General features: G+C 43.6%; 1 protein-coding gene across 1 annotated transcript in view; it reads right to left on the bottom strand.

Moving 5' to 3' along the window:
- atp1a3a (ATPase Na+/K+ transporting subunit alpha 3a) overlaps positions 1–12,569 on the bottom strand; it is a 38,460-nt gene extending 25,891 nt beyond the window's left edge. Inside the window, exon 1 of the mRNA XM_062528792.1 lies at positions 12,236–12,569. Within this exon, the coding sequence (XP_062384776.1) occupies positions 12,236–12,241 (6 nt within the window). The 5' untranslated portion in view covers positions 12,242–12,569. The remainder of the gene's footprint in view (positions 1–12,235) is intronic.
- Between the last annotated feature and the right edge of the window lie 2,028 nt (positions 12,570–14,597).

Below are 14,597 nucleotides of genomic sequence, written 5' to 3'. Positions count from 1 at the left end.
CGGCAAAAAGCCATGGGCTTTTATAATGTGTCTGCTACACACGTTCAGCCCACTGCCAAAGTAAGGGCACACACATGAACCCACTCACACTTACTCAACCTCTCTCAAGCGCTCTTGTATTTCTATAGTAAACGCCCACACACACACACACACACACACACACACACACACACACACACACACACACACACACACACACACACACCAGAATTTAATACACAGTGACAAGTCCCATGGCCAAAACACATTTGCAGTGAAGCAGAAGCCTATCTAAAAACAACCATGGGCCTTTTCTGAGTGTTTAAACCGTTTATGATGCAAAAAAACGGACTAAATATGCTCCTGAATTTCAGTGTGTACGTCAAGGAAGACGCTGATTTCTTCTAAAGTTAAATAAAGCTGCCTGGTTCAAAATAGGCCATGGTATTTTAGTCATCTCCTCTCAGACACAACTTTCCTCAACACCAATGCTGACTAAGAATAAGAATGAGACATCTGACCTGCAGGTTTTCTGAGCTCTTTGACTGAAAGTCCAAAGTTCTTACATATTATTACATAATTTAGATGAATTTAGATAATTTAGAAACACTTTTTGCTCCAAAGCGACTTACAAAAAGGGAACAAGAATGACATGTTAGTGCACTAACCAACTCCATGAGATGATTGTCTTTGAGGAATGCCTTTTGATTGACATGAAAAAACAAAATCAATCAACAAATCTGCTATACAGGAACCATTTCAGTTGAGATGCCTTGCATCCAACTCTCTTTAAAGGGATATTCCGCCATTTTTGGAAATACGCTCATTTTCCACCTCCCCTCGAGCAAAACAATCGATATTTACCTTGTTCCCATTCATCCAGCCATTCTGTGAGTCTGGCGATACAACTTTTAGCTTCAGCCTAGCATAGATTATTGAATCGGATTAGACCATTAGCTTCTTGCCTGCTAGCTTCATGTTTAAAAGTGACTAAGAATTCTGGTAATTTTCCCATTTAAAACGTGTCTCCTCTCAAGTTAGAAAGTGCAATAAGACCAACTGAAAATGAAACCTGGCGTTTTTCTAGGCTGATTTGACATGGAACTACACTCTCATCTGGCGTAATAATCAAGGCAACTTGCAAACGTACCATAGGCGCAGTGATATCTTACGCAGCATCTGAAAATAGTCCCCATAGACAACAAGCAGTAGTAGTGCCAGTAGCTGCAAGTTGCCTTGATTATTACGCCAGATGAGAGTGTAGTTCCATGTCAAATCAGCCTAGAAAAACGCCAGGTTTCATTTTCAGTTGGTCTTATTGCACTTTCTAACTTGAGAGGAGACACGTTTTAAATGGGAAAATTACCAGAAGTCTTAGTCACTTTTAAACATGAAGCTAGCAGGCGAGAAGCTAATGGTCTAATCCGATTCAATGATCTATGCTAGGCTGAAGTTAAAAGTTGTATCGCCAGACTCACAGAATGGCTGGATGAACGGGAACAAGGTAAATATCGATTGTTTTGCTCGAGGGGAGGTGGAAAATGAGCGTATTTCCAAAAATGGCGGAATATCCCTTTAAGTCTAGAAGAGAGGACCAAACTTACACATCAAATTGGGTAGAGGCATTATGTTACTTCCCTCGAAACAGACTCTCCAAGTGAAACAAGGAAATTACCCTTGTGGTCATAGTGGCCTCTGTGCCCGGTGCCACAACACTTCTTGACATCTGTCTTGAGTTGCCCTTCATACATTCCCTACCCCCATGGATAAACATGGCTGGTTTCAACAACTGATGTTTTCTTGAGCGAAATCTCTATTTTCATCAAGATCTACAGGGATCTATCTCAACTGCATGGTTTAGCAAAAAACGTGGGTAAGTTTACCCAAACGACGGGGTAAACCTCCTAATAGAAGCGCTCTACGGCATTACTTTTCAAACAACATAATGCTTAAAGCTCTTATTTTAGGAGGTTTATTACCTTACAGTAAGTTAGCTTACCCAGGTTTATCACTAAACCATGTACATGATATGTTCCCCAGACGTTTCCCCTGACTAGCTGACTGGAAACAATGTGTGTGTGGGGACTAAGCTGAAGCTGCTGGGAGTGCTAAGACAATGACAGGGCTTGGGGAATATAATTAGCACACGGCAGGCCTAAACAGAGGAGCTAGCAGGAGCTGGGGATCTGGAGGGGTCCCATCGAGCATCCCTCTCTAGGCAGCATCCACAGCCCCAACGTCAGTCCTCAAAGGGCTTATGGCTGCAGGGAAATGTCACAGCGGAAATACCATACACATTCACATGTGTGCACTTGGAGATATGCTGATGCACAACACACAAACACACACATACACACACACACACACACACACACACACACACACACACACACACACACACACACACACACACACACACACACACACACATAAACACACACACACACACACACACACACACACACACACACAAACACACTTTCTTTCTCTCTCTCCCTCCTTCTGTGTCTGTCTATCACAAACACACTCACACACTTACTCTCTCTCCTTTCCTCACTCTCAGTTTGTCTATCACACACAGCATCACAGTCAGTGTTCCCATTTGCAATGTCTGACATGCCCTCAAGCCTTCTTCACCAGTATATGTGTGTGTGTGTGTGTGTGTGTGTGTGTGTGTGTGTGTGTGTGTGTGCACACGCGTGTGTCGATGAGTCGTGTGCACGCGCGTGAGTAGCTGAAGAGGGGGGTTAATGTGGGGGACTGCACTAGTTCAGTGTAAGTGGGGGAGGGTCGTCTTATTTGGTTTAACCTACATTAGATGTTGCCATACCGTCATGAATGGCCTTTGGTATCTGATGGCTTAGGCTGCAGACATCATTTACTGTGCCTACTGACTGACTAGTATTTTCTACTATAGTAATGTTAGAATCATAATTACAATATAACGGTATTATTATATCAGCACACAATATCTTATTATGTGACCATCATTGAAAACTGAAAAGAAACCTTTATATTTTAGTAAATATCACTTGCTCATCTGATGTAACAAAATTAATTTCATTGTTTTTATTACGTACTGTATCTATTTATAATGTCTTACTAGAACTGGTCATAACAAAATGACAGCTGGGCATACTGCCCTTTTTTGGCCAAAAAAAAGACAAAAACAAAATATGTTCACTACATCCACGTGCATGTCTGAGTGACCGAGTGTGTGCTTGAGTGTGTGTGTATGACTGTGTTGTTAGATCAGTAGGCCATCTGGCCTGACTTCCCTGATTTTCTCCTCTGGGCGAGATATCAGGGGAGGATTAGGACTGTTTACTACTGCCCAGGATTAACCCAGTGAACAATAGTAAATCTCACTCACTCTCTCCTCCTCTCTTTTTTTTCTATCCCTCTATCCTTGTCTCCGTCTATTTTAATTCACTTGCTCATATATTGCTCATTCATTCAGCCAACTACAAATACCAGAAACATCCTACAACAAAATCAGAGATCAACAAAAAAGCATGGCACCAGCCCAAAATCCACCTAAACTGATGAACTAACCATTCATTCAAGCCTGACATATTTGGAAAAGTGTAACTGTCTCAACCAGCTCTCTGCCCATAGCTTCCTCTTTCTCCTCTCTGTGCCCTATACTCCTGGTTCAATGGCAGTGGTTCTCTCAAACTTCTCACAATGATAACCACCTCAGAAAACAATTGGCTCCCGAAGTACCACCATTATAACCGACATTTAAATGCAATATCGTTGGCCAATTCAACATATTGTTCTGCATCGTTTGTTGCTGGTAGGTGGCATGGGAACTTCACTTGCACTCTTAAAGTCGCCACTGGCACTTGTGGTGGGCTCATGGTCACCAACCTCAGTTTCTGCTCGACCTATTCATAGCACTTCTCTTTCTTGGTTCTCATTTGGAGCAATGATTGCAACATTTTGATCTTTTAAGTTTGCTTCCTTTGCTTGCCATCACAGCTTAGCTTGTTAACCGTTTGTTAATGCTCCATACAGTCAAACTAGCCCAGTAGGCTTATCAGTTCCTATTGGTTGATATAAAATCAGGACTAAAACCACAGGTATCTGGGTCTCAGTTGGTAGAGCATGGCGCTGGCATGTATTTCAACCCAATTCTTTGGGGCTCAACCTTTGGTCCAACATTGCTGGCCTGTATTGGTGTTTATACTTCCTTTACCTGCAGTGCAATTACATGGTTAAATTAAATTTGGAGGAGTGGGGGCACCATATCGTCCCCTTTCTCTTCCTAGTCTCAAATGACTAGAATGAAACACCCCCTCATCAGTATGCTTCTTAAAGCTCCAGCATCCCGGTCAAGCCTGCTGCTGGATGAGCAGTGTGACTGGTCCCCTGCCTTTAGATGGCTAAATGATTACTGCACTGTCTGCGGCCCGAGACTGCTGGATATACGGAGCACTGAGCCAAGGCCAGGAGCCTGTGTCCAGCTGCTGAGAACATTATGCTGTGGTACTTTAAAAGCAACCCCATTGTGACTCAGTGTGTGAGTGGCTTGGCTCTGTCTGTAGCTATCGACCGCTGGGGATCTCCTCTAACGGGGCGAGGCAAGTGCACACGCTGAGATGGGAAATCTGATAAACAATCGCCGCAGCAGATCTTCACACAAAATGGCACAAAAGATCGCTTTCCGAGCAGTCGGGCGCTTGTCATCTGCAGGGTCTCCAGTCTCACCGGGATGTAAAAGGATCTCCGCGTGGCACCCAGACATCCGTGGAGTGGGCACTGCCACGCACGTGGGTACTACAGGGCAGAGGCAGACAGCGGCCTTTCTTATCCACAGCGCTGTCCACTCATGTCCATCTGCTTTTCGCCCTCTTTCATCTCTTTATCCGTCACTCCCCAGTGAGTGTGTGTGTGTGTGTTGTGTGTTGTGTGTGTGTGTGTGTGTGTGTGTGTGTGTGTGTGTGTGTGTGCCTGATACTGACTGCCTTTTGTGTGTGACTGGGCTTGACTGTGAATATATACAGCAGCTAAGACCTGAAAGTTAAAGACTGAACCATGTACATAATTTGGCAATAAATCCATCATGTCATCAGTCTAGATGCCTATTTTTATCGATCACATAGCTTAAGAGCCCTATTGAGACGCATTTTACTCATTATTTAAATGAATTACTTGATATCTTGTGATGTTTGAGTGATTTTAGTAATGGATCTAAATGGCTTACCACATTACTTAAAATTCCATTACAATATTTTTTTAATAAACTCATGAGGGCATGGTCATAACACTGCACAATTGCTCCTGACAAAACCAGTCTTGTACTGTAATTTGACGCCCAGATACATGGCCTAGCAACTCCGCAGGAGATAATTAATGTCAAACAACAAGACGGCTATTGACAACCTGCCCCGACTGATTGATATCCTTAGCCGCAGAGGGTGCGTTAATCAGGCTGAGGGGAGAGAGAGAGCGATGTTTCAAGAGCAAACATTGACTCAGATTTGGCTCCTTCTCACACAGAGCCTGTGAATAACAGCTCTGTAGGTCACGAAAAGCTGTGATGGTGGGCCAGGTGAAATCTGTGAGTGTGGCTTTGGCTCTGGTCCTGGCAAACAGGGTTGTGTGATTTGCTTCACAGCAGCCATTTTGGAGACGCAGGGGTAGCCTTTCTTTAAAATGGCCGTCTAGCTGGATTCTGAATTAAAACAACAATTTGGGGGAGCCCTTTGCAATGGCTATAGTCTCATGTCTAATTTAACAGGAGATGAGGGATGTATATATGTCCTACATATGACATCCAAGGTTTGATATCTTGGTGTTTAGTGGATAATCAGTCTGTCTCCTCTACAGTAAAATGTGTAAGCCTTTGAGTTGTTTGTTTTCTGCCTAACATAATTAGGGTAGCATCTCTGAAGGTCGGTATTAACATAGCAAAGATCACTGATTTGCTCATTCAGAAATCCCAGATTTCTGTCTTATAAATGATATTCACTTATTCTCATCTTTCATTTCTGGTGTTGCCGAACAGGTTGAGGGATGTGCTAAATATGCCAAGGTCATGGTGTTGATTTCCAGGAAACAGGCATACAGATTAAACTCATATCTTACCTGCGGTTTAAGTCACGTTGTATTAAATAGGCACATGACTACACTGTTAAAAATTTCTGCCAATTTACAGCAATATTTTACAGGAACCATCTGTGTTTACTAAAACACAACAGATAACTGTGAAGAGAAGTGCATTTTGGGACATGCAAACTATGTGTCTGATTATACAGAAATGAACTGTAATTTGCAAAGCACTATTGGAAAAGAACATGGAAAATGGCTGGGGTTACAGGCTGCTCCTGTAGGCCTACTTTTTAAATTGAGAAGACCGTTGGGTTTTTGATTCTGGATACCGTTACGTTGTCTCAGACACACGGATTTCTTCTGAGAAGTACGTGGTAAGTTGAATCTCATATTTTCCTTATATCATAAAGTGCATATTGATTGTAATCGAGTTAGCTAATTTATTTGGAAAAATAAAGTCGACGTTGTTGCTTTGTGTTCTGTTCTATTTTGTTACGTTCTTATTTGGCTAAATGTATGCTAACTAATAGGCTATGTAGCTCTAATGTTAGCCATTTTGCTATGGCACAAAGCCTTATTTTTCCAGTATATTCCACTATTCCCCATAACATGTTTTTCTGGAAGCACATAATCTAGCAGCGTTACTAAAATGTCGGTTATTAAACATAGCTTCTAGCCCAGACATAGCTTCCTTCCAGCTATAGCTGCTATGTTGTTAGCTACCAGCCCGGGTAAGGTCCGTGAAAAGTAGGCTAGTCAACAGCCTATTTTAGCATAATATAATGCACGCAAATCAATATCGTTGGTTTATTTTGAAAGCGACTGCTATTTTTACGTCCATGCTTTACTTGTGCGTGGATGCACATGACGTTAACATGTGCTAATATAGTTAATGCTTCGACACAATATGAATATGTAATTCTTCCGAAGTTGTGTGTCTCCTGTGCCTGCATGGCTCACCACCGCAACGGTAATGTCTACTCCTACTGCTGCTTGGTGACGATACGAAGTGCTGATTTAAAATCTTTACTGACAGATAACTGCTAGACAGTTTATAATCGGATAACCCCATCATTGCAACCAAAAGTTTATTTGTGTTGTGTTACTACCCACAGGTTGATTGCTTGAAGTAGCTGGCTCAACGCACCGGGCGAGTTGACCTATCACATTCATGTGTATGACGTAAGTTATTTCTGGTCTTTAAATTATTGCAAAAACATAGCCTACATTTTCCAAATAGTTTCTTTTTGAATGTTGATTAACTAGTGACATTGCCTACTATTGCCTGCTCCACATTTTCATAGTCTAATTCTGTATAGAGTTAATGTAATGATGCCTAAGCTGAATGTTGATCAAATGGTGGCAAAGGCCTGTTTGTATTGACTTCACATGTTCATGGCCTGGCCTAATTACATAGTTATTATACTATTTGTCTTTGAAAACTGAAAAAATACTGGGTTTAACACTGGGCATAGTTTAAATACTGTTGTTTTTACTTGGCTATGCCTCCCTCACATTTTCATCTGTACAGTGGCAACCAAAACTGTACAATGTACATGTATTACATGTACTATAGCCTACAGTAGCCTACATTGTTAGTTTAATTTGTCTGATGTAAGTTTACACCATTCTATGACCCCCTCTAGATGCAGTATCGTTACTTCTCCAAAAGCAACAGGAAAACGTATTGTGGCCACTTCACTTGAACAGATAGTTAAGACAGAGGATGCATCACACGGGAGAGCACCATCCACTACTACGGTCCAAAGCAGCACACTGGCCAGCCAGCCGGACAGCTGCAACAACCCATGAGATGACATAATGCATGACAGGACACTGAATGGGATTCATATTGTACTGTATACATGAAGCTCTTGAAGACCCAACTCTTCCAAAGAGCAAGTGGATGGTTTCCACTGAAGGACAAATCATATGTGAAGGGTCCTCATTCTTCCCTGGGCTGGCTGTTCTGTTGGATGTGTTATGTTTCTAATTATGTGTTCAACCGGAATACCAGGATGAACTTGCATCAACCCGTGTGTTTATTCAAAGGTGAATGAATATTGTTGATTGACTTGTTTATTGGTATTTTTGTAGATGCTTCATCGGGATCAACTCAGAGGCACACACGCGCGCGCGGACACACACACACACACACACACACACACACACACACACACACACACACACACACACACACACACACACACACAAACACACACCATTTCATGTCAGTGAACACATACACTGTTTTGCCAAAAGAATTGGGTCACCTGCCTTGACTCACATATGAATTTAAGTGACATCCCATTCTTAATCCTTAGGGTGTGTGAATTTGTATAGTGTGTTTATGGGAATTCTTCCAGAAGCGCATTTGTGAGGTTACACACTGATGTTGGGAGAGGAGACTGGCTCTCAGTCTCTGCTCTAATTCATCCCAAAGGTCTTTATGGACCTTGCTTTGCGCCCTGATACACTGTCATTTTGGAACAGGAAGGGGCCATCCCTGAGCTGGGTTTGGCCCCTTAATTCCAGTGAAAGGAGCTCTGAATGTTTCAGCATTAACCAAGAGACTTTGGATTCCATGCTCCAAACTTTGTGGGAACAGTTTGGGGATGGCCCCTTCCTGATACACAAACAATGAGCATTGCATAGGTGTTCCGCAAATAACTTTCTTCTGTATGCTTATGTGCAAACATGTAATGTTTTATAATTGTGCTAATAAATTTGCATTGTTTTGCAATTTGCATTGCATTAATTTCACCAAATGAATGGTTCTTATATCCAGAAACAGCATTTTACTGTAATTTAGGTTCCTGTTACAGGTAAAAATAACCCCTGTAAAATTACAGTAAAGTACTGGCAGCAATTATGCCAGTAACTGACTGTATTTGTACAGTAAAATACTGTAATATTGCATACAGTGACTTCCTGTAATTACTTTTTACAGTATCAATACTGTACAAATACAGTCAGTTACTGGCAAAAGTGCTGCCAGTACTTTACTGTAATTTTACAGTTTTTTTTTTAACAGTGTACATTGAAAGTAAATGCATTCATGTACTATTATGCTTCAACATCTTAAATAGTGAATAATTCACCAGGTGACTTTAATATTTTAGATTAAACCTTTCAATGTCACACACTGAAAATACTGCTGTATTGTTTAAGCATAAAAGTGTAAGATGAATCATGTGATGTGAGTCTGAGGGCCCTGTATGGCCTATTGATTCTAGGCTGTCTGACATCCCCATGACATCATTAAAGCATATGCACACTGGATGACCTTCTGCCCAAATGTGAAACCATTATGGATTGATTGTGTTGGTGAAAACTACGCACACATGCTCTCTCTCTCATGCTCTTTGACACATTGTTTCACACAAAACCATTTGCCAGTCAACCTCTGTGCATTATATAAGCAAATCTGCGTTCCTGTTTCATGAAATTCAATGGCCAATCGAACCCTGTGTTATACAATCACATTTTGCACTCTCTCCCTCAATTTATCTCTCCTTCATTCTCTCTCCCTCTCCCTCCCTATCCTTCATTCTTTCCCTCCGTCTTCAGGAGTGGTTCCCAAACACCACCTCCTCCAGGTTACATAATAATGCCCAGGTTCCCAGTGTTCTCTGAAATCCAGAGGATGGAGCAGGGGAATCTACCTCTCCTTCTCTGTATGTGTATGTGTGTGTGTGTGTGTGTGTGTGTGTGTGTGTGTGGTATCGCCTGCCTGAGGACTGAAAGGTCGGAAAACCCCACCCCCACCACTTCAAAATGGCGGCGCAGGGACCAGAAGCAGGAAGTGATGCTGGTCAGAGAAAGACGGTGAGCACGGAGGAAGAGAGGAACAAAATAATCCTCGAGACACCCAAAACCGAAGAAAGAGGGATGACTGAGGTGTCATGCCTGGTGGCTCAACTGTGTCAACCCCGTCATCTCAAATCCTCCTCCTCCATTGAGCCACTCCGTCTCCACTGCCCTGTGCCTGCAGCCCAAGGGCATCCCAGCTCAGAGGGACCCCACAGACCTCCCTCCATCTGGCTGTGACACAGAAATAAACAAGCCCCCCCCCCCCCCCCCCCCCCCCCCCCCCCGCTGGACCCCAGCGCACCTGAGCGTCTGCCAGCATCCCGTAGCCCTGGGCCTTCTCAAGGTGACACCGCTCCAACCCCACCCACCATCGCTCGCTCGACTGCTCGCTCACTTGCTCGCTCCCTTCGCCGTGCCGCTCGCTCGCGCTCTCCCTCCTCACTACCGCCTCCTCTCCTCCTCTTCCTCCTCCCTCCTCATGTACATACACGCCGTAGAATCTCTCGCTCTAGTACTTTCTCTCCCTCCCCCCCTCTGGTTGGTCCATGCCAGGTTCCAATGTCTGACCTTCATTTCAGCTGTGCTGGTTGCTATGGGTTGCCTCCTTGTATTGATGGATTAGTTAAGATGGCCTTGGTTCCCTGTCAACTACCCCCCATCCCAACGTACGAATTAACCAGCCCTTGTTCATCTCGACAGAACACAATGTCAACGAATCACAGCCGTTGTTAGGGAGTTTCCCTACTATGTAACCTTTCTTGACGCAGTAACTCGAGTCATGCGTGCAGCTGTCCCTCAGGGTTTGTAAAGGACATCTCCGTGGAAGAGAGGGGGGATCCGTGGGGGATCCGTGGCGAGCAAGCTCCATTGATTGAAATATTTGATGGAGCTGAAATGGTTGAAGGACACGGGCCGTTCTCTAGCCAGCAGCAGCATGAGTCATCGCATCGCTGGAGTTGGAGATATTTTGTGGAGGGTTGGAACGTTCTGTCCTTCTGTCAGCGCCAATCGATGATTTTTTACTAAAACCTCTCTCCGTAACAAGAGAAGCCGAATATCAATTCAGTCAACCGTAATTTACCCACTGGTAAAAGGGTTTTAGTGTCAGTGCCCTGTGACGACAAACCATGGAGCATTCTGGCAGGCCGAATAATACCCAAACCCATCGATTATTTCGATTTCTACTGCGCACAAAGCCCTGTGCTGAAGGAGTCGATCGGAAAGGTCGTCACGATTGTTCTGAATACATTTAGCTTTTGCACGCATCCTCTCATCGCCCTGTGGTATATATCAGCTCTGTAGCATAATCACGGGTGCCATTTATTTGCTCCTGGGAAATGCCCATTCTGTTTGAAGGACAAACAACGTGCAGTACTGGGGCATTCGAAAATGAGATGTGCGAGTGATACATAACAGAAAGTCACTGTTTCTTAAAAAACAGCGTATAGGTTGATGCATAAGCATGCCCTTAAAATCATGCAAGGTAAAGATCGTTTAGGTTTGGATGTGCGCTGGTTTGGATGAGAGGTGCCAGACATGTAAAGCCAAGAATGCAAAAGAATGTCGCACCAAGTCAGTCTCTCAGTGCCGGATCACGTCTAATATGACTGGAGTCGACTTGACTTCCCAAATTTAACAACAGGTCCGTCTAGCCTCATAACCGCATTATGACGCACCGGCTGGGGTGTACGGCTGAGAATGGGCCACCGGTTAAAACAAGCGAGCGAGCGCGCGCGCGCACACAGACACATACACATTGACGGACACACTAGCCCTTGCTTGTGCTGTCTATCTATTTTACACACACAAACACAAACACACACACACACACACACACACACACACACACTCTCTCTCTCTCTCTCTCTCTCTCTCTCTCTCTCTCTCACACACACACACACACACACATATACATACATACATACATACATACGTACATATACATATACGACGCATTTTGAGAGACTTCGCGACATATACAGTTACTACAGCTATTACAAATTGTCATGGCGTTGATGAAAAGCATTAAACCATTTCTGATCCATTGCATTGGAACAATATATTGGCAAATACAATGACCGAGACGACTGGTACTCGTATAGGGAGGATAAACCGCCTCATGCAGAACTAAGATCAAAAATGCTAATTTGGTTGCAGTGATTCTATGTAGCCTGGTTTCGCAGACCCACCCAAGTCTCTACAATTTTCTTACATCAAATTCCATTGTGTTAAAGCGTTCACATCATTTCTGGTGCGCATAATTGAAATGGGATTCGGAATACTTCACATTAAGAGCACCATCGTATAACGAGTAGGCTATTCATCAATCGACATGATTTCATCAACATGCAAAGAGACAATTGAAATTAAAAGATGATCTGCTTACCCCCATAGCGACGCTGTCAGTTGGGTCTCCTCAACTGATCAAACGGGTTGTGGCTGACTTCCACCAGAGCAGTTGTGGTGATGAGAGGGGAAGTGCTTAAGCTCGCGTCCGATTGGAGAAAAAGGACCGCTGCAATCACGAGCGGCAGTCAACTGGCTCAATTATAGAAAATAATAAATTAAATGTAAAAGGCGTCTACGATATCATGAAGAGCGTGTGTGGACAAGGGGCTTCATGTAGAAACAGTAATTTGTCGCTTGCCACTTTTGGGGAGCTGCATGCGCTTTAAAAGCACATGAGCCGTTTTGTGATAAGGTGTTGAAATTGCACACCGCGTAGCAGTGATGTGGCCGTCTCGGGCGGTGCTCGGGTCCAGGCGCAAATGATGCCGGTGAATGACAGAGTGGAGGCGCTTCTCGCCGTCTTCATCCGCCAATGATGCCAGCTGCCGTGGTACCCCGCTTCTTCGCCCTGTACGACTCCGCGGGAAAAAAAAGAGTGCGGGTGAAACTGGATAGTAGTGGTTGTCTCAGGAATTGACAAGTATGTGTTTCATTGATGAGCTTAATGAGGTGTATCAGGACTCTGCCGCTTTTGATTAGTATTTATCTCAGTCTGTCAAGTATCTGAGTTTGGAATCTATTTGTTAAAACTGAAGAGTTGGGCCAAGAGTTTATAAAAGTGTCTATCTCCAGTCCAGAACAGTTTCTATTTATGTATATTTAATGTGTCACGTTTGTAACACTTTACATCATTTCGTTGCTTCGTTGCTGATGTTGCATGATCATAGTGCATGGTCATAATATGTCCAGCCACAACATGCAACAGAATACAATATACCCAAACAGACAGACAGACAGACAGACACACACACACACGCACACACACACACACACACACACACACACACACACACACACACACACACACACACACACACACACACACACACACACACACACACACACAGGTCAACATTATGAAATGGGGCCTTTCTGACATAAACCCAAAGCTTTGCATGCTTATATTGAAGGCCGGCACCTGTTGCGTGGAGATTAGGCAATTAGAGTGTGTTTTCAGAACCTTGGATTTGGGAAATGTCAGGGCGGCATGGTGCCACACACAGGAACACAGACTGATTTGTAATCTCTGTGTGTGTGTGAGCGTCTGAGCCAGATAGAGAGAGCGTGTGTGTGTCTATGTGTGTGTGTGTGTGTGTGTGTGTGTGTGTGTGTGTGTGTGCGCGTGCGTCTGAGTGAAAGAAAGAATGTGTGTGTGTGTGTGTGTGTGTGAGAGAGAGAGAGAGAGAGAGAGAGAGAGAGAGAGAGAGAGAGAGAGAGAGAGGCAAGAGAGCGACAGTACAGACGATCCCTTTTGACCCTCCATGGACTGAAAAAAAAGGATGCCGGGACGGATTGAGGGGAGACAGAATATAAAAGCCCCTAAGACAAGAAGTGGATGCAGGAAACGAAGGGACACACACAAATGCAGAATTCTAAAACATTTATCACGTACAAGTGCCATTACTCTCTGAGAGTACCACATCGCCTCTCACTGTATGCCAGACAAAGAGATGTACAAGGAAGATAGAATGAGAACATACTAACGTTCCGAGAATGTCTACACACATTCTGAGTAAGATGTTATGTTTCTGCAGACTCTACCTCTTCATTGCCAGGAAAATACTCAGTCTGAGTTCAATCGGGAGGTATTACAGAATGACAAATGGACCTCCAACATGCTGGAGGAGGGATGAAACAGGAGGAAGAGAAAGAGAGCTTTGTGGGGAAACTGGAACACAGGAAATCAGGAGCGATGAGTGGGTAGAGAGATAGAAAGAGAGTAATCGAAAAAAGAGAAACATCTCTAGAAAGAGATGCACAAAGCAGCCATTGACTGCATTCAAATGTACTTGCCAGTCTGTTTTGGAACTTCATGCAGTAAACAAATGTGTGTTACTCACTATTCACTAATCTACCGTTGATACTACATTGGTACAAGGAATTTAGGTAAGTACCTTCCAAAAATGATTAGCAAAGGCCTAATGGAGTATGTTTAGGGGGAGGGAAAGACACACGTGAGGAAAAGCTTTAGTTGAGTACTATCACGGTAATGAATACTTGAGGTGTATTAAATTCAGACATCACTGGCCAGTGTTTATCCTGCGGGAGCGCGGGAACACTAGAGATCACCAAATTACACTCAAACAGCATTTTATGCAATCTATTCAAACAGAGTAATTCAACTGTCAGTGGTATCTGTGTTTTATCTGCATTCACACGTTCAAAGGGGTTGACACTGTAAAGAATGGAAGAATCGTACTCCAGAATGATCTCTGATCCAATAACAATATCAGTCATAT

This window comes from Sardina pilchardus, chromosome 24 (genome assembly GCF_963854185.1).
Source record: "Sardina pilchardus chromosome 24, fSarPil1.1, whole genome shotgun sequence".
Lineage (NCBI taxonomy): Eukaryota > Metazoa > Chordata > Actinopteri > Clupeiformes > Clupeidae > Sardina > Sardina pilchardus.
This window is presented reverse-complemented; position numbering and strand designations above follow the sequence as displayed.